This window comes from Rhipicephalus microplus, chromosome 7 (genome assembly GCF_043290135.1).
Source record: "Rhipicephalus microplus isolate Deutch F79 chromosome 7, USDA_Rmic, whole genome shotgun sequence".
Lineage (NCBI taxonomy): Eukaryota > Metazoa > Arthropoda > Arachnida > Ixodida > Ixodidae > Rhipicephalus > Rhipicephalus microplus.
Genome location: NC_134706.1, coordinates 130,700,926 through 130,722,786, shown reverse-complemented (window position 1 = coordinate 130,722,786; position 21,861 = coordinate 130,700,926). Strand labels below are relative to the sequence as shown.

General features: G+C 46.7%; 1 protein-coding gene across 28 annotated transcripts in view; it reads right to left on the bottom strand.

The window, feature by feature from the left end:
* Positions 1–657: 657 nt before the first annotated feature.
* The window catches only part of LOC142767628 (myosin heavy chain, muscle-like), a 45,376-nt gene continuing 24,172 nt past the window's right edge, over positions 658–21,861 (bottom strand). For 8 of the 28 annotated variants that reach the window (XM_075869723.1, XM_075869702.1, XM_075869722.1 and 5 more), the window contains exons 15-32: positions 21,436–21,589; positions 21,099–21,148; positions 16,932–17,019; positions 16,139–16,256; positions 15,069–15,189; positions 12,468–12,604; positions 12,114–12,195; positions 11,103–11,933; positions 8,814–8,870; positions 7,906–8,159; positions 6,716–6,794; positions 5,443–5,688; positions 4,753–4,949; positions 4,112–4,295; positions 3,703–4,020; positions 2,490–3,032; positions 1,699–2,043; positions 658–1,069 (exon numbers count right to left, since the gene is read on the bottom strand). In XM_075869723.1, the coding sequence (XP_075725838.1) occupies positions 788–1,069; positions 1,699–2,043; positions 2,490–3,032; positions 3,703–4,020; positions 4,112–4,295; positions 4,753–4,949; positions 5,443–5,688; positions 6,716–6,794; positions 7,906–8,159; positions 8,814–8,870; positions 11,103–11,933; positions 12,114–12,195; positions 12,468–12,604; positions 15,069–15,189; positions 16,139–16,256; positions 16,932–17,019; positions 21,099–21,148; positions 21,436–21,589 (4,086 nt within the window). In that variant the 3' untranslated portion in view covers positions 658–787. Of the gene's footprint in view, positions 1,070–1,698; positions 2,044–2,489; positions 3,033–3,702; positions 4,021–4,111; positions 4,296–4,752; positions 4,950–5,442; positions 5,689–6,715; positions 6,795–7,023; positions 7,103–7,905; positions 8,160–8,813; positions 8,871–11,102; positions 11,934–12,113; positions 12,196–12,467; positions 12,605–13,346; positions 13,468–15,068; positions 15,190–16,138; positions 16,257–16,931; positions 17,020–17,868; positions 17,957–19,545; positions 19,634–21,098; positions 21,149–21,435; positions 21,590–21,861 lie in introns of all 28 variants that reach the window. The other 20 variants (XM_075869724.1, XM_075869703.1, XM_075869700.1 and 17 more) reach the window with 9 other exon arrangements.

Genomic DNA, 21,861 nt, shown 5'->3' with positions numbered 1-21,861 from the left:
TATTAACTGTAAAATAATTATTAAATTCATTCGCAATGGCTGTTGGTTCTTTGTAGGTGCCATTAATGCTAGAAATCTCATTTATTAGTATTAGCAGGTCTATTGCGCTATATGAGGCAAGCGTATTTGGACTAGTGGTAGAGCACTGGGCTTTGGTGTTAAGGTATGCCGCGCACACAACTTTTAATTTTCATTTATCTTTTCTTGTCATTTCTACCAGAGTGCTCTGCTGACGTCTGTAACACGCGTTCTTTTGTTTATGTGTGGAAGGTGTGACCGGCCAGATGTGCTTTGAGGCGTCACCGGCATAGGTGTCGTGTTAGCAGTAGAAACGCTCATCGCTTTTCTATGTTTCATTCACTGAACAGTAGTTATTTTCATGTGGGTTGATGAGTCGGCTAGTTGGTGTAGACTGGTATACAGACGCGTCTTCCTTGTTGTATTTTACCCTATTTTTTGTGGCAATAACTTTTGAGGCGAATAAATCGAAGTTCCAGTCCGCGCTTATTTGTTTGTGTCCTCCTCCTTCCCTGCTTCGTTGTGATGACGCGGCAAAGCTTTAATAGCGAGCATTCATTGTCTGTTGGAACGCTTCAGCATCTGCATGCACGGAGATCAGCAGATAGCCGAAAGCCAATGCACGAGGGCGAGACAAAATCTTGGAAAGTGTCGTTTATTGTTCCGTCGTTAGCTCGCCTTCTGCGAGCGGCCTTATATAGTAATAGTGGTAGTGATATCGTTGTGGCAGGGGTCAGAAGAAAGACAGGTAGAGAACGCGTCGTCGTGCTTAGGTCCTGAGGGGCGGGGCAGAGGTCAGACCGGGAGACATGGCGCGGCCGGCGGATGCAGAGCTGCGGTTCTTTGCGCGGAGCTTGGCCAGCGTGTTCTCGGCCATGTCGGCGCGCTCCTCGGCGTCCTCGAGCTCTTGCTGCACCTTGCGGAACTTGGCCAGGTTGAGGGCGGCGATCTCCTCGGCCTCCTCGATCTGGCGCTTGTACGTCTTGATCTTCTGCTGGAGCTTGTCGACAAGGTCCTGCATCCGCTCGTGGTTCTTGCGGTCCTCCTCGGCCTGTGGATAAGCGAGCATAAATCGGCTCAGTCAGGCATGTCAGCCAAGATATAAGGTATTCCATATAACACGCAGCCTCAGAGCTTTCTTGGATTATTGCCTTAGTGAATTTATAGCTTTTCAAGTGGTAAAGGAAAGGGGAGAAAATTTTAGGCTGCGTACTTAAACCAGTATATGAATTTGAAGCAGGTCATCAACTTGTGACTCCAGGGTAATACTAACCACCTGACACTACTATATTTGCAGATACCGCTAAGTAAACACGTGCTTTGCGTTTATACTCTATCATTTACAGTCACTGTGAGCCATATTGTTCCTACGAACTACGTTTATCTGTCTGCGTTGCGTTGGTAAGATCGCGATTGCAACTTCCGATGACTGTGAGATGCGCTGACGCTCGAGTCGGAATGTATCGAAATACAAGATTCATCGTTTGGGCTTTCGTGCTGCAATATATGGATACAATCTTTTGCATTGCCGTGTTATGCTGAACTAAGTAACATAGGGCCCGTGCAACTCACTAGTATTGAAACAATAAGACATGGCCTCACGCGAGAGGCGGCAGTCGACCCCTTGTGAAGAGCCTCTGTGTTGCGAAACAATGTTCGCTTTTGTGCTAGTTCACGTACCTGGAATTGGAGCTCCTTGATGCGGCGTTCGCTCTTGCGGAAGTTCTTGGCGGCGTCTCCGTGCCTGCGCTGCTCGTTCTCCAGTTCGTTCTCGAGCTCGCGCACCTTCTGTTCCAGCTTCTGGATGATCTTCTTGCCGCCCTTGAGCGCAGCGGCCTCGGCTTCATCCAGGCGCACCTGGAGTTCCTTCATCTGCTGCTCAAGCGCCTTGCGCAGCTTCTCCTGCTGCAGGGCATGGTCCTGCTCGGCACGGAGTTCGTCGGCAAGACGGGCGGCGTCCACCATCGCCTTCTTGGCCTTCTCCTCCGACTGCTTGGCTTCGTTTAGCACTTCGTCCAGATCGGCCTGAGGGAAACAATTGCGTAAGTACATTTTTATCAACATTATTGGTAATGTCAAACTGGCTTTATATTAACGTACTATAAAACCGATTTCTGTACTCGACCAAAATATTTCCTTTGATCTGTTTGATGCCTAATCATTATATCTTTAGGATAACGGTGACAAATTTTTATTTTCAATTTTTTTAATCTGGGACCCTTAGTGCACTATGAAATAACATGTTAAGTAGGGATAAACACTGATGAATTGCATAAACTGTATTCACTTTCACTTTTAACAAATTTTGGGTAGTGAATTAATTGGTGAACGTGGACACGCTATGAAAACACGCTACTTTCACTCCACCAAATTATATAGGTAGTAAGACGAGAATCAAACGGTATGTAACGTCGAAGGCCAGCACGAGAAAGAATCCTATATTTAATTCAATTGCTAAGCAGAATATTTACCTGAAGTGCCTGCATCTCTCCTTCGAGCTTCCTCTTGGCCACAGACAGGGAGGCGGTCTGCGCGGACAGTTCGTTGACTTGTTCGTGCATCTCGCTGAGTTCGGCTTCGCCGGCGCGGCGGGCGCGGTCTGACTGTTCCAGCAGCTGGCGGCTCTCCTCCAGTTCGCCGTGAAGAGCGTTGCAGCGACGTTCAGCCGAGGCGTACTGTTCACGGGCTTCGTCGCGGGCGCGCTGTTCCTCCTCGAGGGCGGTCTGCAAGTCCTTGACGTTCTGCTGGTACTTCTTGAGGTTCTTCTGCGCCTCAGCATTAGCCTTGTTGGCGTGGTCCAGGGCAATCTCGAGTTCGTTGATGTCGCTCTCCAGCTTCTTCTTCAGCCTGAGCGCCTCAGCCTTGCCCTTAGCTTCAGCCTCGAGGCTGGCCTGCATAGAGTCGAGCGCCCGCTGGTGGTTCTTGCGTGTGTTCTCAAACTCCTCCTCCTTCTCCTGGATTCGTCGGTCGATCTCTTGCCGCACCTGCGACAGCTCAAGCTGTGCACGCAGCACCTGAAACAGCAGTGAAGAGAAACTAGTTAGCGAAATTGACACATGCAAGGAGGCATAGAACTACGTTGACGTTTTGCCTGCATTGCCAATTTTATTGCGCCCTCCTTGACCTTGCCCTTGTTAATACGCATGCGACGTTCGTTCTTTTCATGATGTATTGAGGAGCGTGCGATTTTCACTACTATATAGCTTAGGCTGAGCTCGAAACACTGTTAGCACATTCATTTGGAGATGTAAGGCTACACAGCCCCGCCGCGGTGGGCTAGTGGCTAATGTACTCGGCTGCTGACCCGCAAGTCACAGGATCGACTCCCGGCCGCGGTGGCTGCATTTCCGATGGAGGCGGAATTGTTGGGTGCACCTCAGGTGGTAAAAATTTCCGGAGCCCTCCACTACGGGGTCTCTCATAATCATATGGTGGTTTTAGGACGTAAAACACCACATATGAATCAATGTAAGACTACATAACACCTTGAGACCACGCTGGTCAATTTGTTTGCCACAAACTGTGACAGGGTAGCCTAACCATGTCTGGAACCACTGTGCGTTTGGCAAGCCTAACTGTGTGGCCACACGACTTTGTCTAATCAAGTACTCGGGGTGTACTGTGATTAATGCTGATGTTTCTGGAACAACAAGTCGGAGGGAAAGCAAAGGAAACGATGCGCACCTTGTTCTCCTCCTGCTCAAGCGCGGCCTCGGCCTCCTCGAGCGCCGCCTGCAGCTCCTCCTTCTCCATCTCGAGCCTCTTGCGAGACTTCTCGAGCTCGTGAACGCTTCGGCCACCCTCGCCAAGTTGGTCCATGAGGTCCTTGATCTCGTCCTGCAGGTTCTTGTTCTCGCGCTTGACGGCTTCGTAGTGCTCTTGACTCTCCTCGTAGGCGGCTCGCAGCTTGAACACCTCGGTGGAGTAGTTACGGCACTCCTTCTGAGATGCGTCCAGCTCGGCGGCGAGGTCGTCCACCTTGGCCTTCCATTCGGCGATGACCTGCGCCGGAATCAGCAGCAAGCGCGAGTCAGTAAACGTGCTTCGCGCACCTTCCAAATTAAAAGCTCATATACGTTGTTTTACTATATACCTTGTCGAATGACTTCTGGCGCTTTTCGAGAGAGGCAGCGAGAGCGTTGGCCTTGTCCACCTCGATGGACATGTCCTCCAGCTCACCCTGTAGATGTGCCTTGGTCTTCTCGAGTCCGCTGCACTTGGCGTTCAGCTGCTCCATGGCCTCTTCAGCCTCCTGTAGCTTGCCATGAAGCTTGCGCCTGCGTGAAGGTGAATGCACTGCTTGTACTTGAGAATATCACTCATACAGTTGACAAAAATCCAGGTGGGACGCGAAATAACAGCTTGCAGCAGAATTTCTAAAAGGTGCCGTATCACCTTTTTATTACCTAGGTTTATGCTCAATAACATCGAGTGAGTCATCTTATTGTCATTAGTTTTTTTTACCTATAAGGCGTTCTTAACTCCAAATAAGAAATATTTTGAGCCTCCTTTTCACAAACTTGGAGTAGTAGTGAGCAAAAACAAGTAGGTAAGCGGCAATTATGAAATAACTATCTTACCATGTGACCCAATCAATCACAGTACGCTGACAATTTGCAGTTACTATATCGCATGCCACGTCACGTCATAATGAAATCAACAATAGCCGTCTTCGCTCGTTGATTTCACCCATTGTGTTATACGGTGAGAGGACAAGACAAATTGAAAACTCACTTGGCTTCCTCGAGTTCCTCCAGCCTTGCCAGACCCTCGCTCTCGTACTTGGAGCGCCAGAGCTGAGCCTCGGCGTTCGCCTTGCTGAGTTGGCGCTGGAAGTCCGCCTTAGCTTCCTGTTCTTCTTCAACGCTCTCGCGCAGGTTGTCCAGGTCGTGTTCCAAGTTGCGGTACTTGCCGAGGATAGCAGCGCGCTCCTGTAGTAATATTCGGGTAGGTGACTCAGCTAGTGCTTAGTGCGATATGCAACACTACGCTATTGCCATATAGAAGCGTGACTTCATTGGGGGAAATCCTCACAGTGGTCACGGTTAATACCACTTGGGAAAAGTTAATCATAAGCAGCGGTAAACCTACCAACGAAGGGGTTTCGAGCAACATACACCGATAATATCAGTGACCAGTTTTCAAGGGAAGCATGAGTCAAATGAGGGTCCGGAAGGCGCTCAATGGCGCAAAGTTAGCCTTAACATTCCGTAAAACAACTTTGTACTAGTAGTCGAATATTTCGGGCATTGCACTACAAGTACCAATAATACCGACACAATAGTGAGACCGATCATGGTCGCGCTTCACTGTCGCCTTTACACAAATGCATCAGGATAATGAACTGGTCGGCTCGTAATGAAGCTTAGTGCAAACGCATGGAACACCCCTTCGTTGGTCATCGGCTGAACAGTGACCACTCACCCGAGCTTCCTCGTCGGCTTGCCGCTTGGCCTCCTCAAGCTGCGTGGCGAGTGACGCCTTGATCTTGTTCAGTTGTGCCACCTGCGACTCGGCCTCCTCCAGCTGTCGTTGTAACTCGCTGTTCTCAACACTCATCTTTTTCTTGCCGCCGTCCAGGTCATTGAGCGTACGGTTCGTTTCATCAAGCTTGAACTGGGCATCGGCGAGCTGGACCTCCAGTTGTTTGACCTGTTTCTCAGCGTTTGCCTTTTGGTGTTAGACACGAGGGAAAGAAAATGAAAAAGAAAATTAGCGCTTGGTACCCACAAAGCTGGATGGATATTGAAGGTGCATTGTTGCAAGTTAGAAAGTATGATGTCTACAGTGTGAGTGGCATATAAAGCGCAATTCTTTGAAGCAGTTGGTTGTTTGCGATTGGTGTGAAATCTTTAGTGCCTGTTTTAATAGTGACGTTGAGGAACTGCACGAACGATAATCGTAGGAGACACCTACGTGAGTGCGGGTTAAGCCTTTGTTTCAGGTGTTAGTGGACGGTGTAGTACTTGTTATGACGTGAACTTAAGCCGTGTAAGATTATCATGTTTTGCAGTTGTGTGCCTTCTGAAAAGAATCCGTTACACGCAAAACTTATTAGGTATGTGATCAAGGGTGCTGTTTTGTAACAAAACTTCAGTTGCAAAACGATAATATTCATCAATAATGGGACGGGTATGCATGCGCTTGACAGAAAAGGTGTCATGCATGGTGGGTGAGGGGAGGAAGCTCTGGAGGACGCTTGACCGCAGCTTTACTACATAAACCAAGCTCAACACTTTCAAAATTTGCCCGCACACCGCGTCACCATGTCACAAGCTATAAAATTTTCAACTAGGTGATACGCGTCTCGTGGAGCCTCTGTTGTCATCGATAGCTTTCCTACTTTAGAATCATAGTAATATCTTGGTAATGTATTTATGCTGAATTTGCAATTAACCCTAAGACGAGCGCTTAAAAAAGGTAGATTTGTATACAGACCTTCAGTTCCGACAGCTTCCTATCCAAACTAGCAGCCCAAATGTGGCTTAGAGGGGAGTGTGCATTAGAGGACACACGGCCTTATGCATAACGACTCAAATACGTCGCAGTAACAGGCTTCGAATGCGCATGCAACACACTGACAAGGACGGCCTTGCATGTGACTGATATCAAGATAAGTGCAAGAAGCAGCTAATCAGTGGGTTCGCCGTGTGCGGACAAATTGGGCAGCGTTTACATTCTCAAAGTGAAGGGCTACCTGTGACTTGTTGCTGTGGTCCAGGAGGGATTGGAGGTCGGACACTTCGGCAGCCAGGGTAGCACGCTCCTTTTCAACTCTATGTGTGCATTCAGGTAAAGGGGGAAAATGAGGGAGGAAGGAGAGAAATGGTGGGGCTCAAAAGGGGGCTCACACACTTCAGGAAAGAACCCCTACGGAGCCGTGGGTAAGGCTCGCGTCTCTTTCATTTCTAACAGGCGGGATGACTCAGTGCGGGTTTCGGCTCGGTGTAGGTCATCTCGGACTGGGAAGGAGCTGATCGGGGCTTATCAGAGAGGTGCTTTTACCTTATCGCGGTTAAGGTGCTCTACATTGGCGCGCATGTCCTCCAGTTCACTTTTCATCTGTGACTTCTCTTTTTCCACCCTGCCAAGCCAAAGTTTCATTAGAAGAATCGATCTTCACGCCATCAAGATAATTGGCGAAAAAAGTGGGCTCGAAGAGAATGCCTTCCGGCACAAAAGGCAAAACAAACGCTCAAAATACTTGGTGTTTCAAATTGCATCAAGACAAGAAGACAGGTGAGAAGGGGCTTTCAAAAGAAAAAAGAAAGCTGCATGAAAAAGTGATGCCCTTGTACACGACTGCTTTGGCCAGTCGAAGAACTCGCATGCAGTTTCTCGTGCCTGCAACTTCTCCAATAATAAAAAAGAGGTTGGGACTGTAGGTTGATACACAAGTAAAGAAAACTAAGTAGTTGCTAATTCGCGTGTTCAAATCAAAACAGTCGAACTGCTCATTGATAGTTCAGATTTAGGGGTATTCTTCCCATTAAAACGAAGCTATGAAAGCGGGCTGAAGGTAGCGCTTCTTGGACTTTGCTTTGTCATGTCTTAAATGCCCAATGAAAAAAGCACGGTATTTCATTTCACTGTTCACTACATTGCACTATATTCGCTATTGAAGTAAAACTATACGACGTCTACGCAATAAATGAGCTCAGAAGGTAACCCTTTGCTTATATAAAATTGTTTTCCCGGCAGATTACATAGTTGACAATGGCTGTAATGCTGCGCCCCAGAGCTGGACCACTGAATAAAGTCCATTCTTTACGAGCGTAAATATTTGCCAGATCAGAAGCCAAGGCTCCCATAGCTATTTTAGTAGACTACAATTACAGCGAACAGTGCTCTGGAGTATCTGCTCTTGTAGAAAATGCGCCAGCTTACTTGGCCTTGTGCTTGTTGAGCTGGTCGATCTGCTCAGACATCTCGGCAACCGAGTCGTTGTGCTTCTTGCGCAGGTTGGACATGGCCTGTTCATGCTGCAGGTTGGACTCCTCTAGGTCGCGCCTGAGCTTGGCTAGTTCGGCTTCGCGGCGCTTGTTGAGCTCCACTTGGGCCGACGTAGCGCCTCCGGATTCTTCGAGGCGCTCGCTCAGCTCCTCGATCTCACGTGCAAGGTCGGCGCGCTGCTTCTCGGCCTAGAAATGAATGAAGACCAAAGGTCGAAAAATTTCGCACTGGCGTCTTCGTAGGAATACGCTTTCAAGCGTTTGGTGGCTACTGGCAAACGGCGCTTTCAAGTTCACCATATTTACCAAAAGGCAGCCTTCTAGTTTAGAAGTTCTGTTAGGATAGACATGACGCTTGCTACACACGCAAACATATGAGATATATCACATTTGTTTTAATTGCTTATCAACCGACTTCGGCGCCAGGTTATTAAGTCAACCAAGTTTAGAAATTAAGGAAACAGTAGTGCAAGGCCTGCCATAACAGCACGGTACGCGATTTTCTCATTGTTAAATCGCTGTGTCTGCTACTTTTTTTTCAGCTGATCCTAGCGCTGGTGGCTGCATGTTTTTAAATACTTCGTGAAAGAGCAACTCGTCAAAATGTATTTAATATAGTAATGCTGATTTAGAGAATCAATAAAACTCGCGAACATAGGTACTGTAATATATTATTATGACAGGTACTAAGAGTTCCTCGTGCACTGGTCAGTACCATGCCCTCTACAGCTAGAGTCGCACATTACCTGACAGTAGTCGACAAAGACAGCTCTGGAACGTTACATTTCCTATCCAGTTTGACCTCGTATAAAAGCATGAGAGAATGTCAGTGCGTCAACTTACCTTGGCGCGGGCCTGGCGTTCAGCTTCCAGCTCCTCTTCCAGCTCCTCAATGCGGGCCTAAAAGAAAAGGCCACACCATTTGACACGTAATCCAAATAGAGTGGGGGACCCTCGCAGAAGCAACCACACTTGCGTAGCGCCGGACCAGGGGACGACCATGTCCCCGTCATTCCCCACAAATATTTCCCGTCTACAATCAGCAGCCAAAGCTCGCCACGTGTTCCCCAATGGGAATAAGCACTACGGCGCCCGAGGTGCCGAAGAAGCATGCTTTATGCAAAGCTGATGAAGAGCCACTCAAACCACGACAAAGCACAAGGGCGTTGGGCCAGCCGTAAGCGCCGAACACGTGGTGTGGCGCTGGCTGCCCGGTAAATCCAGAGCGGTTAGCCAAGCGACGACGTACGAGACAAATCACAGACACATCCAGTAGTACAATCAGTAGCTACGACTGGTCTCGAGGCATACTTCATAGATGAGGTGCACTGTGGCGGGGCTGGACGCGAGCACAGGTTCCTGGGCCTGGCGCACGAGCCGCTTGCTCTCAGCGCTGAGTCGGTAGTTCGGCGAAATGTAAGGTCCCTTCTGGAGAGGGTAGAAGGAGTCCTCAAGCAGCGCATCGCCGGCCGTGACCACGCCCTTGGGCTTCCTGGGGGGAGCCGATGCACCATTGACCAACGGCCCATTTTCACTGGCTACTCCATTGGTCACGCCGTTCGTTAAGGCTCGGGCTGCTTCGAGTGCTGAAGAGCTCTCCATGTCGCAGGGTTGGTCGAGGAGTGAGGAGCAAGGAGCACCGCGGTTCGCTCGGGTCGGTACTGACGGCTCGAGACAGCTGCCGACGCGTTAAAAGGGTGGGAGGCCCCACCAGCTTCGGGAAACCCGAGCTAGTCTCCCTCGCCCCAGGCACCGTTCACTCACCAAAAATACCTATGGCCCGAAATATGTACACGTTCGCTCCCGCTTGGGCGCCTCTCCTGACTCACCGCCGGCAGCTAGCGCTCACAGGCCAGCGCCTTTTTTCGAGTTTTTCTCACCCCGCGAACGTGTCTTCTTTTTGGAGCTTCAGGTCTGCAGCCCATCACTTCCCAGTCAACTTTTCACCTGGCGAAGGCGGGCCCGCTCGCGGTGCAACGGCCTGTGGTCACGAGGACGGGTGTAGCATTCTCCCAGTTTGGCTGGCGAATAGCGAGCGCGGGCTGTTGCAGTCGCAGTGAGGTTCTCAAGGACGGAGTTTGAGCCCGAGCTGCCACTGACGGCGTGGTGTCTCGCTTACACACGGGGACAGGTGAGCCGGCTTTCTTTAGACACGGCAATCAGCTTTTCTTCTATTTTTTTTGTCGGTCAGAAGCTCAGAAATTCCTCTCGCTGGTATTTTGGGCCAAATTTTTCGCATTCCTGACTAAATGTTTTACCATTATTCTTCACTACCCTCTGAACGTCTTTTTTTGTACTCTTTGCACTGAAGATTATTTGTGATTCTGACGTGGCTCACACGAGAATCGCCCAGGGGCCAGGTTTTTTCTCCAGCAGACAAAAAAAAACTACAGATTACTTTATTTAACAAAGCCGTGAATACACAAGCGCAGTATTTTTTAGATGTCTTACAGTTACACGTTAAAAAAGGCAGCAATACTTTATTAACTGGAGTCAATTAAAACTGATCTCTCTAATATTATGGAGAAGTAGTTCTATTGGGCTTTATGCATTCCAGGTTTGTATGCTATCTCAATAGGAGAACATTAGGTATCAACTAACGTATCACTTACAGCTATGGCGAGTAGAATGTTGCATTTTATCAACCTATATTTTCGCGCACAAACACTTTTTGTTTGGCGGAATCATCAGAAGAACACTGAACGGCAACATTAAAAGGCTCCGGAATACTTAAGAAAGCGTACTAACCATTCCATGGTCCTACGGATAAAACTTGCAAGCGTTTTCACTCTACAGTTGTCATTCTCGTGCCATTACTTAAAGCCATCGTGATCGTCACTGATAATTAGAGCAAAGGGGTCATCCTGCTTCAATAGAAAAGTTGGAGCAAATTACAAGCTATCGTTACCCACAGTATACGCTCTGGTCTGATTCAACATGAGAAAAGTTTATATTTCATCAAGATAATAAAGTGAGTCAAAAACATCGACAGTCACATCAACAGTCACATCAACAGGCACATTAAAAAAACTGTTCGCTCTCTACTCCCCCGGCAGTCAAGTGTGGTTGCCCATGCTTCGAAAAAGCCCAAATAAAAAGATGGACAAGACGAATAAAATGTTCACTCCTTACCTGCAGTTCCTTGATCTGCTTCTGCAGCTTGGCAACCAGAGCCTGCTCATCCTCGAGCTTCGCCGCCAAGCTGGCCATCTCCTTCTCCTTGCGCTGAAGGTTCTGTTCCATCTCCTTCTTGTGTTTCTCAAGATCGGCAACTGCCTCCTGGGCGAGCTTGAGATCGCCTTCAACCTTGCGCTTGTTCTTCTCGAGGTCGGCACGCGCCTTCTTTTCGCGCTCGAGGGAGTCCTCAAGCTCATCGAGGGTCTGCTCAAGCTTGGCTTTGACCTTGTTGAGGTGGTTAACCTTGTCCTCGGTGGCCTGCAGGTCTTCAGCAGTCTTCTGGTTCTGTTCCTGCAGCTGCTTCTTTTCCTTGTTGAGCTTGTTGATCAGCTCGTCCTGGTGCTGAATCTCGTCGTTGAGGTTCCGGATCTGGTGGTCCTTGGTGGCCTTGTCCTGCTCCGCCTTCTGCAGAGCAAGCTCCATATCCTCGATGTCCTTCTTGAGGCTAGAGACCTCACTTTCGAGCTTCTTCTTTGTCTGCGTGAGCTGAGCGTGCGCGTCTTCCTCGTGCGACAACCTGTCGTTCAGGTCTTGCAGTTGGGACTCGAGGTCACCCTTCTGGGTGAGAGCCTTGTTGAGACGCTCCTCAATGTCGCCAGCACCCATGCGCTCAGCCTCAAGCTGAAGGAAGAGGTCGTTCTTCTCCTGCAAGATCTTGACGTTCTGGCCTTCGAGGTCTTTGCGAAGCTTCTCCTCCTTCTCGAGGGCCTCCTGGGTCTTCTTGAGCTTCTCCTCAAGCTCCTTGAGCTCGTCTTCCACACGAGCCACAGAGAGCAGGGGCTTGACCTGCAGTGGAAAAGTGCCCGTGCGTTGTTGAACAGTGAATTATAACTATTATTATTTTTGTTAACTGATGGATGAGTTACATTAGGTGTAATACGCAATGCAAATTGATATTCGCGTGCCTGTGATTTGCTGGCATTTGGGATTACAGAACTACCATGTTGTTAATTGCATTTTCCATACCTTGCTGTACAGCTTCCACCACAGCCAGTTGCGAAGTTGGAGGAACTTGCGGAGGTTGCGCTGAATGACCAGCAGAGCAACCCTGAAGATAAAACAGATTCATTTGAAACATCTTACGAGAAAGCATGGAACTACAATTCTATATGCAAAGAACTAATCTTGCTCTCTACAGGAAATTGCGTATTAAGGAATGTGAAAGATAATGTAGGCAACTGATTTATTGGTAAAGCACACGCTACCAAAATGGATACGTTTTGCGCAAAAGATGCCGTCAAGCGCTTATGCGATAACTTCCAGCATTGCATATACTATTGAGGTGGTAGAAACATCCAGCTAATAAAAATGAAATGTTACCTCTGTTCCTTGAGCTTCTGGAAGTGCTTCTTGGTAAGGTACCAGCGCACGGCTGCCTGGATCATGGTGATAATCTTGCCGAGGCGCTCATCGCGCATTTCTTCAAGGCGACCCAAGACGCCAGCTCTGAAGAAGATCTGTACGACAATTGAGATTGATTTAGTAAAGTTTAGTAGTTTGTTCGCTTTGTTATCTAAAACGACGGAGAACCTAGCTACATACTACGCTCACCTTATTCCTCTAACATTGAAGTAAACTCAGTTAAAGAAGCACTACTTAAGAAAACTGCTTAAGTAAAAACGTTATTGCAGAACATGGTTTGTTCGATGCGAATATGACTGACGTGCTCATTCAATCTCAGAAATTTAGCAATAGTTTAAAACAGCCAAAATTGGTGGAAGACCAGGAGTAATATATACCCCAATGTAGGAGTTTAGTAAATTAAAGAACATTACCAAAACAGTTCCCGAAAGCTTTCAGTCTCAACAAATGTAACCATGCATTTATTCCAGCTTTCCAGTTATATTTAGGACGTTGTAAATGTACTTGTTTTCTATTTGGGACACGCACAACATGTAAAAGTTCTTCGCAGAAATCAGTCCACCAAGTGAATTTCTTTCAAATTGTGGCGTATTTATTGCGTCTTCATACTTCAGGTGAAGCTAACTCGCAGTATGTCCGCAAGGTTGTCCCTACCACGCAGCTAAAACATGCAGCTCGATTAACTCTACAAAAGAAAGCGTACTACTGTACATCACACAAAAATAAATCGGAGAGGTGCAAACAGGTCCGTCTAATGGGAACACAGGCGCAAGGGAAGAACAGAAGGGCAGTGGAGGAGGACGGGAAGGAACACCGAGGTACACTGAGCTCACGTACCTTGTTCAATCCGAGCCGATACTCGCCCTCATCCAGTTTTATGGCATCCATGAGCTTCTCCGTAGCACCACGTGCGTCCACGAAGCCTTTAGGGAGCACGTTAGGGGCGAGAATGGCGTATCTACAGGGAGGCAAGGGTGTGTACCAGGAGGAAGCAAGGGCTCAGGTCGAAGGGCACTACTGAGCGTGAGAGGGATGCGCGCAGACTTAGCTCCGCATCTGATACTTCTATACCGGCAGTTGCCTGATCATGTTCATTGACAGTTGTTCGTCACTGTATGGGTACTTTAGCTCACTGCTACGTAATGCAGTTTTATCTACATATATCTGAGAGAAAGTTGCCAGACATGCAAGTCAGAAAAGGTTCGGAAGAACTGCAGGCGGGACATCTCAAGTATAGTATATTGCAAGAGAAAACAATTAGAATGTGTCCTCTGATACGTACGTTCTTCCTTGTAGCCGATACTGACTGTTTCAGCTACCCTGTAGAAGTTGTGAGCGGAGCGAAGTCCGGCAATTATTCTAGTCAGGTCACCAAACGTTGTGTATCCACAGTTAGTAGGCGAGCCAAGAAGCACCGGGTACGGCGTTCGTAAGCAGGTTGAGATTCGTGGGCTTTAGGAATGGTGCGTGGCAGAGCGTAGGGTCTGCCTACGGGACAGCAGCAGGAACAACACGATAGCTGAGGAAAGAGTCGCTGCGCAGCATACCTTATCTTGTCCAAAGCGGTATTCAAGCTCGTCAATTTTGGTCTGTTTCATAATTATCTCCGTTGCTTGCCTCCCCTCGATGAAGGAGTCTGGAAGCTCACCGCAGGCAAGGATGCCGTATCTAGGACCACAAAAGGTCCAAGTGCACAATGACAGAAAGCGCTTGGGGTAAAGCTCCTTTTTTTCAGCATCAACTACAGAATTACTTATCGTGCTACTCCCTAAATGTTGGCAAATTTTATGCTTAAGGGTACGTGCACACTGCATGGGCATCACGGTCTCTTTGGCGTTATACAAATATTGAGAGCAGCAATTATCAATCACCTTGTCAATGCCTTGATATTATCTTTGGTGCAGTCACGTTCTTCTTGTGAATAGCGCTTGGGGGCAAGTGGGGACAAGGACCGTGCAAGAAGGGCGGACATGCCTAAAAAGTGGCATCTTCAAAAAAGCTGCACGATCTCCAAAGGCAGGGATCCATGAGGTCAGAGGAACAAAATTCCTCGCGTTGGATGGGGGAAGGGGGCATTGTGAATGCCTTCGAGAGGCGCCAAGAGTCAGAGGAAGGGTGTGCAAAAATGGGATAAAAAGTGGGCGTACAAAAACTAAATCTGGCTCACTTACCGCTTGCATCGAGAAAAAAGTGCCAGACGTCTAGACATTCACGATATGAGTATAGGATTGGATATGGGGACAAAAAAGTTTCGGGTGTTGCACGGCTATGGGGCAGGGTTTGAGAGTAGGTCTGATTCGGACACAGGCAGCCCTCTGTTGTGCAGCTCCCTTGAAGATTAAAAGAACAAAAATTTGCACTTGCATAGAGAGTTTGCGTTGTGTGAATGAACAGTGACTGTTGATTCACACATAAAGACTTGGGAGATAATTTCCTCCCGCTACCCGAGTTCACATCGGCCATTAGGCTTCACTAGCGCCAATAGTAGGACCGAGAGCTGCACGACAGAGTGCCCATTAGAGGACCATGGCAGGGAATCCTTTTTTCATGAGTACGTGCCTTGCTGTGTCCGAAGCGGAAATCGTTGGCATCGAGTTGAATGGCCTCGATGACCTTTTCGGAAGCGTTTTTCGCGTCAACGAAGCCCTTGGGAACGGCGCTGGCTGCCAAGATTGTGTATCTGTTCAAAAACACAATACCAGGGCAAGGATTGCAACTCAAGCAACTGCTGCTGCTGCCCCGATACATTTCACTAAAAAGAAACAATAAAGCCATTCCGTTATGTGCTCCGTAGAGGCCCTTTCTGACGCAGTTATGCTCTGACCAAATAATAAACGCCATTTGGCTTTCTTTTAAGCGGCCTCAGTGCAATAGAAACATGATGCATGTACATGGCAAATGAAAAGGAAAACAATTCCATTACCAATACGATTTTGTAAGTGATGTTAATCCGTGCACGCACCCTGACGTATCGACACTAGACTGCAGTTGCCAGCAAGCGCTTATGTTACAATGCGCACCAAGTTAATAAAAAGAAAATAGATGCATCAATACAGATAGCTTTCATAGTATTTCCAAGCACTAAAGGAATGAGACACATCATTTCATTGTTCCGAGAAGCTATCTATCCCCTGCATCTATCTTCAATAAAAATAAAAAAAAATGCTGGTGTCATTAGCGCAAGTGATTTAAAAAAATGGCATTGACAATATATGGTCGCCGTTTTCTTTCAGAGGAGAAATTTTTGAATCCTAGTCAAGGAAAGCTATAAACATCATTAGCCTAAATGAAGGGAGACTGCATTAAATTCATTTATTGAACTTGGCCTAAAGGTTACCACATGATTTGTCTTACGCTTTAGGACAAGCTATCTGACGATGACACGTAATTTTTTTCTATTCTTATGTGCAAAGAGTGCACCTCTCAGATAGAGTGAGCTAAAACTGCTTTCATTATTGTTTGACTCCTATTCGTTCTGCGGATGTCATAAAATAACGGAACCAAACAGTATCTGAGAAACTAAGTACAGCACGTTATAACTGAAAATACATTTCTCATTGCCTTTCAGGCCATCATCGTGTTATTTAAACACACGGAATGGTCAGTACTCAATAGTGCATCCTGCTTACCGTTGCTTGAAGTCGGGGTAGATCATGCGGTTGGGGAAACCCTTACGGCAGATACGGATGCCTTCAAGTACGCCGTTGCAAGTGAGCTGATGCATGACAAGGTGAGAGTCGATGACACCTGCGGATGCGTGAGAAATGCTCGCGTGTTTGAAGTTCGAAACTGAAATGGCGTCTTTGTAAAAAAGTAAGACCACTTAGTTTTTTTTTTAGGCGTCTTGGCTGTACTAATCCTAGCCTCGTCAGAAATGACTCACGCAATGCTATCAAGGGCAGATGGCATTTTTTTGTGTGTTATAAACAGACTCCAGTCAATATGTGTTCAACTAAAAAACTACTGTTTAACTTGATTCGCCCGTTTTAACATTATTATTTGTATTGCCACATCTCGGGTTCTCATGAGCAATTTTAAAATTGCGATCTTAAACTCATCGAAGGAGGAACCTGATTGACGCTTTTAATAAACTTAGGCAAATACATCTTTACTTCTTCTTAAAGGCTGAAGACTAGAAACTACTGCTACCACATTAAAATCGGGATTGAAATAAAATGAGTAATTTAAAGCCTCTGTGACCAAAATTTCCTGCACTCTGCAAGACAAAATTACAATAACACGCCTGTTAGGCGAGCTCAATAACAAAGCTCTGATAGCTGGCATACAAGAAAATTACTCTAATACTTCGTTATTTTCCATACCTCTATTCACAAGTAAGATTATTTAACAATGAGCGTACCGAATCCTGACTTTCAACTACAACACGAACAAGTAAAAAATATTCAGAGGGAATGAATGTACCTGGGGACTTGGTTTCGTTGGGAATGATACAGCGGACAAAGTGGGGGGCGGTGCTATTCAGGGTAGCCATCAGCTTGTTCAACTGTTCCTGTGGGTCACCAGTGCAGGGCGAAAGGGTTAGGCATGACGCAAGATAACATTGCGTTGTGCGTATGGTGGAGGCCGCACGAATGCCCTGGGGGGTGTACGTGGTGGTGGGTTCTAGGATGCTTCCGAGATTTAGGTGTGGGGATCATGTCACAGGTAAGGAGTCGCTGAACGGTGTGGACGTGGGCTCATTGTCAACGAGGCGGTGGTATGTTTATCGAGGGCGTGGGACTTGGTGAATAACGGGGGTGTGGGCACGGATGTTTTTGTTCATGTGGATTTGGGACTGGCCGACTGAAGTCGGCGTGGGCAGAAGAGCGTATGTCAGGTTCGGTTCATGCTTCGCAAAGAGCCGGTTTCAAAGATTGTGGTGGGTAATACTAGCGAGCCTGCGCACGTTTGTAAAATTCTGGACTAAATAAAGGTCACCAAAAGTGTACTTGATGTGACAGTTTCTTTAGCAATTCTTTGGGTTGACTTTTGGCACTGCTCTTAGAGGGACTGCGACAAAGCGATGAATACTGTCTTGCTGTTGCCCGTTCAAAAGGGCAAGCTGTACATTATCTGTGCATTTACGTATAGAATCAGAAATTTGGAAAGATGCACTTTGTACGGTATTACTGCGTAACAAGGCGAAATAAAGAGAATGCACAAGTAGAGCATACTGGGGCCACCAATATAAAAAGTGAAACATAGTTTCTCTCGTCAAATTTCTTTAAGAATACACAATGAAACCGGCTGTTTTGTGTCTTTTTGGGGAAGGGGACTACGGGAACTCAGTTCGTGCTCGAAATGGGCTGCTTGGTGTGGGCGTCACCGAACAGAGGGATCGGCGTTGATCGTGTCTTACGTGGCTGCTTGAACTCGTTGGGAATGATGCAGCGTACGAAGTGTGGATGGGTGCTGTGCAGTGTCGCCATCAGCTTGTTCAGTTGTTCCTTTGTGGCAGAAAAGTGAGCAAAGCAAGGGTTAGACGCCTGCTCGCGCGCGCACAGAAACACCACAGCGATGGTGTTTCTCACTGCAATTCAAGACTGATCTTAGCGATACGCAGCTCAAGCTCCTGATAAAGCCACGCAACAGCATTAGTTGATGAGCATCGAATCAGTCTAACAATATAACGAGCACATCGTTACAGCTATGATCTCATTAGCGACAAGTACGGTGGCGTGCTTTGCAGATTGCATACTGTTTTGCAGTGTAGCCTCGCAGCACATATTGTACATATCGCCCATGCAATCGTTAAATCAATGTCGCACCTTCGACAGCCTAAGCATCGATCAAGCGTTTGTGTTCTAGTTAACCTAAGCTAAGCAAGCAAACAGTATTAAATTTACCATAATCAGCTTCGTTATAGATACTCGTGCAGTTATCATACAATGTTATCATAGATGTCAACGCAGCAGTGGTGGCAGCAAGTACAATCATCACACACTGCGGCGTTCGAAGCAAAAGCATTCGCAGCCGGTTGTGCGCATTCATACGTTCCCACTGGAAAAGTTGAGAAGTAGGGAAAAATCATAGGGCAGCTAAGTACGGGCCTAGAAAGTGCAGAGGGAAGTAGACCGTGCTTGGTTCTAGATGTGGAGGCTTCCGAGTCGGGTGGTGGTGAAAAAGGATGATATTTGGGCGGGGGGGCAGTGAATTGTGTCAAGGGATTATTGTATCATTATAAGAGTGACAGATTGTTTGAAGGAAGTTGAGTCGTGCTTTAAGGAAATAACGTAGATTTATTGGGCAACGGATGGTTTGAGGGTAGTTGAATCATGCTTATTGGAAGATGCATAGATATACATATTTTAAAGAGAAGGCTATGCGCGAAAATGGGAAGATGATTACGTCGTCATATGCAGGGTGCATTTTCAGAGGAAAATAAAAGGTCACAAGAAGGCGTTTCTTTCTTTGGAATAGGATTCGGGGAAGTACATTCGTAGTAGAGTGGAACTTAGTTCATTAAACGATAGATAGTGGAACACTGTAAGGAACACACTTCGTATGGGTGGCTAGGGTAGATTCTACACTAAAAGAGGTATATGGAAAAGGAATTCGGAAGAAATAAATGGCAGGCTAAGGAATAGAAGAAAGAAAGGTTTGGTATCTAACCAGCATGCAAGGTAACACATAGGAACACCTACAGCACGCAGTCGATATTCAGTTTTAAGTGAGCACTTCTGTAATGGGCGTAGTATAATGCTTTGTCAATTTGAAAACAGCACGTTAATATTTGACTGCAAAGTGCTTCTTGTAATCTAAATGTTCTTGCAAGTTATCGCACATATCGCACCTGTTATCGCACATATCATTCGAAATTACCACATGAGGTTACTGCCTATATGAATTTTTTTTTGCTGTGATACATATGTGCAGACACAGGTTGTATGAATCGTTTGCTTCGAGTTCACAGTCCACCTGTGAAGTTTTGGTAAGAAGATTGCCCATCACCTCCTCAACAAAAAATAAGATAATTTTTTTGCTGTTCAGTATTTAAACTGCGTGCTACAGGGTGGTTGTCAAGGTAACAAAGTACCTGGGGATTTGGTTTCGTTGGGGATGATGCATCGGACAAAGTGGGGCTGCGTGGAGCGCAGGGTGGTCATGAGCTTGTTCAGTTGCTCCTACGAAGAGAGACAGAGGTTCAAGCCATGCCGTTCATGCCTTGGTCTTGGGTTCAGGTGCGCGAGCATGTGACCCAGTATACGCTAACATTAGGAATGTGTTATATAAAGCCTAAAGTATTTCCGAAAGTTGATAATCGCTCTATATTACAAGGGCGTTTCCGTACGATTAGATTTATGCGTGACTCGGCACAACACCGCCTCTTGCATGACTATGCGGCAAAGGAAAGGAGAAACAGATTGATTGTGCAAACCACAAAGGCAGTCGATTGTGCCGAATTTATTATAGAACACGGGAAGGTGCTCAAACTACTTCGTTACTTCACACTGCTCTACTCACAGAACCTCTCAGGTCGCACCATATGGCGTAGTTTTTAAGCGGAGATAATTGAAGGTCCTGTCATTTGTGATTTAAATATTTGAAACGCATTCATATACTTTCTAAACGGCGATGAAAGTGCTAGGTCAATCAGAAAACAATTTTCATCTCTCGATATATTTGAAATTGTTATCTCACTCTATTAAGCGTACGTCACAAACTGCTCAGATGATTGCACCCTTTCACGTTACCTTGGGTCACATGCACGCCCGACCGTGCTTTTTCAGGAACCTGGAAAAGGGCTTCAAAAGTAATTAGTGAAAATGATCTTGACGAATGCATTCTTCTAAGAAAATTCACGTGCATTTGTAGGAAAAGTGCAGGTTTCATTCAACTGTAATTATCTACAGAAACATACAAATAAGAACGGTTAGCGAATTCGAGGAAGACGACTGTCTCTGATCATAATGAATTATCACTTATATGACATTACCAATGCCTATTGTGGAAGACTCGCCAAAGTTGCAGCGGATTTCACTTTGCAGCTCAAAGACAGTTTTCTCCATTGTGCTTGCAAACAAAATGCAGCGAGTCGCCGTGCGCAAAGCGGCAGCATCAGATACTGTGGAAGCGCAGCATCGCTTACTGAATTCTCACAGCCGTTTCGTACGTCTACAGTGTGACAATGCGTGTTGAGTGGTGAGCGGCGAACCTGCCACCATAGCGCACTATAAACAACAAAACACGAGCTGTAAACGCACTATGCTTCTATAAATAAAATACTTCTATGACTAAAAAGATGGTCAGTGTCTTACACTGATTATATGTCGGGAAAAAGAGAAGAATAGTGCAATCATCTATTGCTAGCACTTGTCCTACTAAACAGGACCTTATATAGTGATTGTAAAAACAGCATGCATATTCTGAGACACTGCGTCGCTTGCAATATTTTCACACTAGACGTGCCATAATGCTAGCCTCCTTCTAGTGTACGAAGCTTCACTTTTACTTGGTGAACTACATTTTCACACACGATACATAAGGCACCATAAAAGCAAGGTGTTTCTTTGTCGCTTCATAATTCTAAACAACAAAGCACCGGTGCTTCGAAGTACCAACTGAAGTAACGTGGTTGAACGAACTTACCCTGTACAGACCAGACACAGTCTGGAAGCCGGAACCCTTCTTGCGACCGCCTGAAACGAGATATATAAACACATGAGGTGTCAATGACGCTGCAGGCCACTATAATAAATTCTGCGATTCTAAACACTGCTTGCGAATCTAAAGAAATACGTCGGCTCCACAACAACAGATGATCCAAGTACAATCGCGCCTCAGTTTTTAGGTTAATTCAAACTACTTTGAAGCCATAGATGGCAACATAACCAGTCTGTAAAGATATAGCCTTCTTTTTACAAAGCAGGGCAATAAGTATTCACTGCGATGTAGTATGATGTATTCAAACACTTTAAAGGCTTACCCTTTCCACCCTTTTCTTCAGCGCTGCCCAGGCCAGGGTGGTCCTCAAAGATGGCTTGCAGGAGCGTGTTGGATCCCTTCTTGAACTGGTCAACGACGCAGTCGTTCAGGGGGTCCTTGTTCTTCTCCAGCCAGCCGGTGAGGTTGTATGGCACCTGTGCATCAAGAGGCCGCGCAGTTGGGCTTAAGCTATTGCTGGGAATTCAGGTCTGCAGGTTTGTCCTAGCACGTTTCTCCGTGTCTAAAACGTAAACTGCTCTCCGATACTGATTAGTGCACCCACATAAGCATACACCAGTGTAAATTCTCAGGTGAAGTCATATTGGAATATGAGAGAAAGATGGAAGATCCTCGCCATTCGATGAGCACAATCGTTGGTAGTAAAGTCAAGCAATGAACGAGCCATACGCGATCACGACGCAAAGAA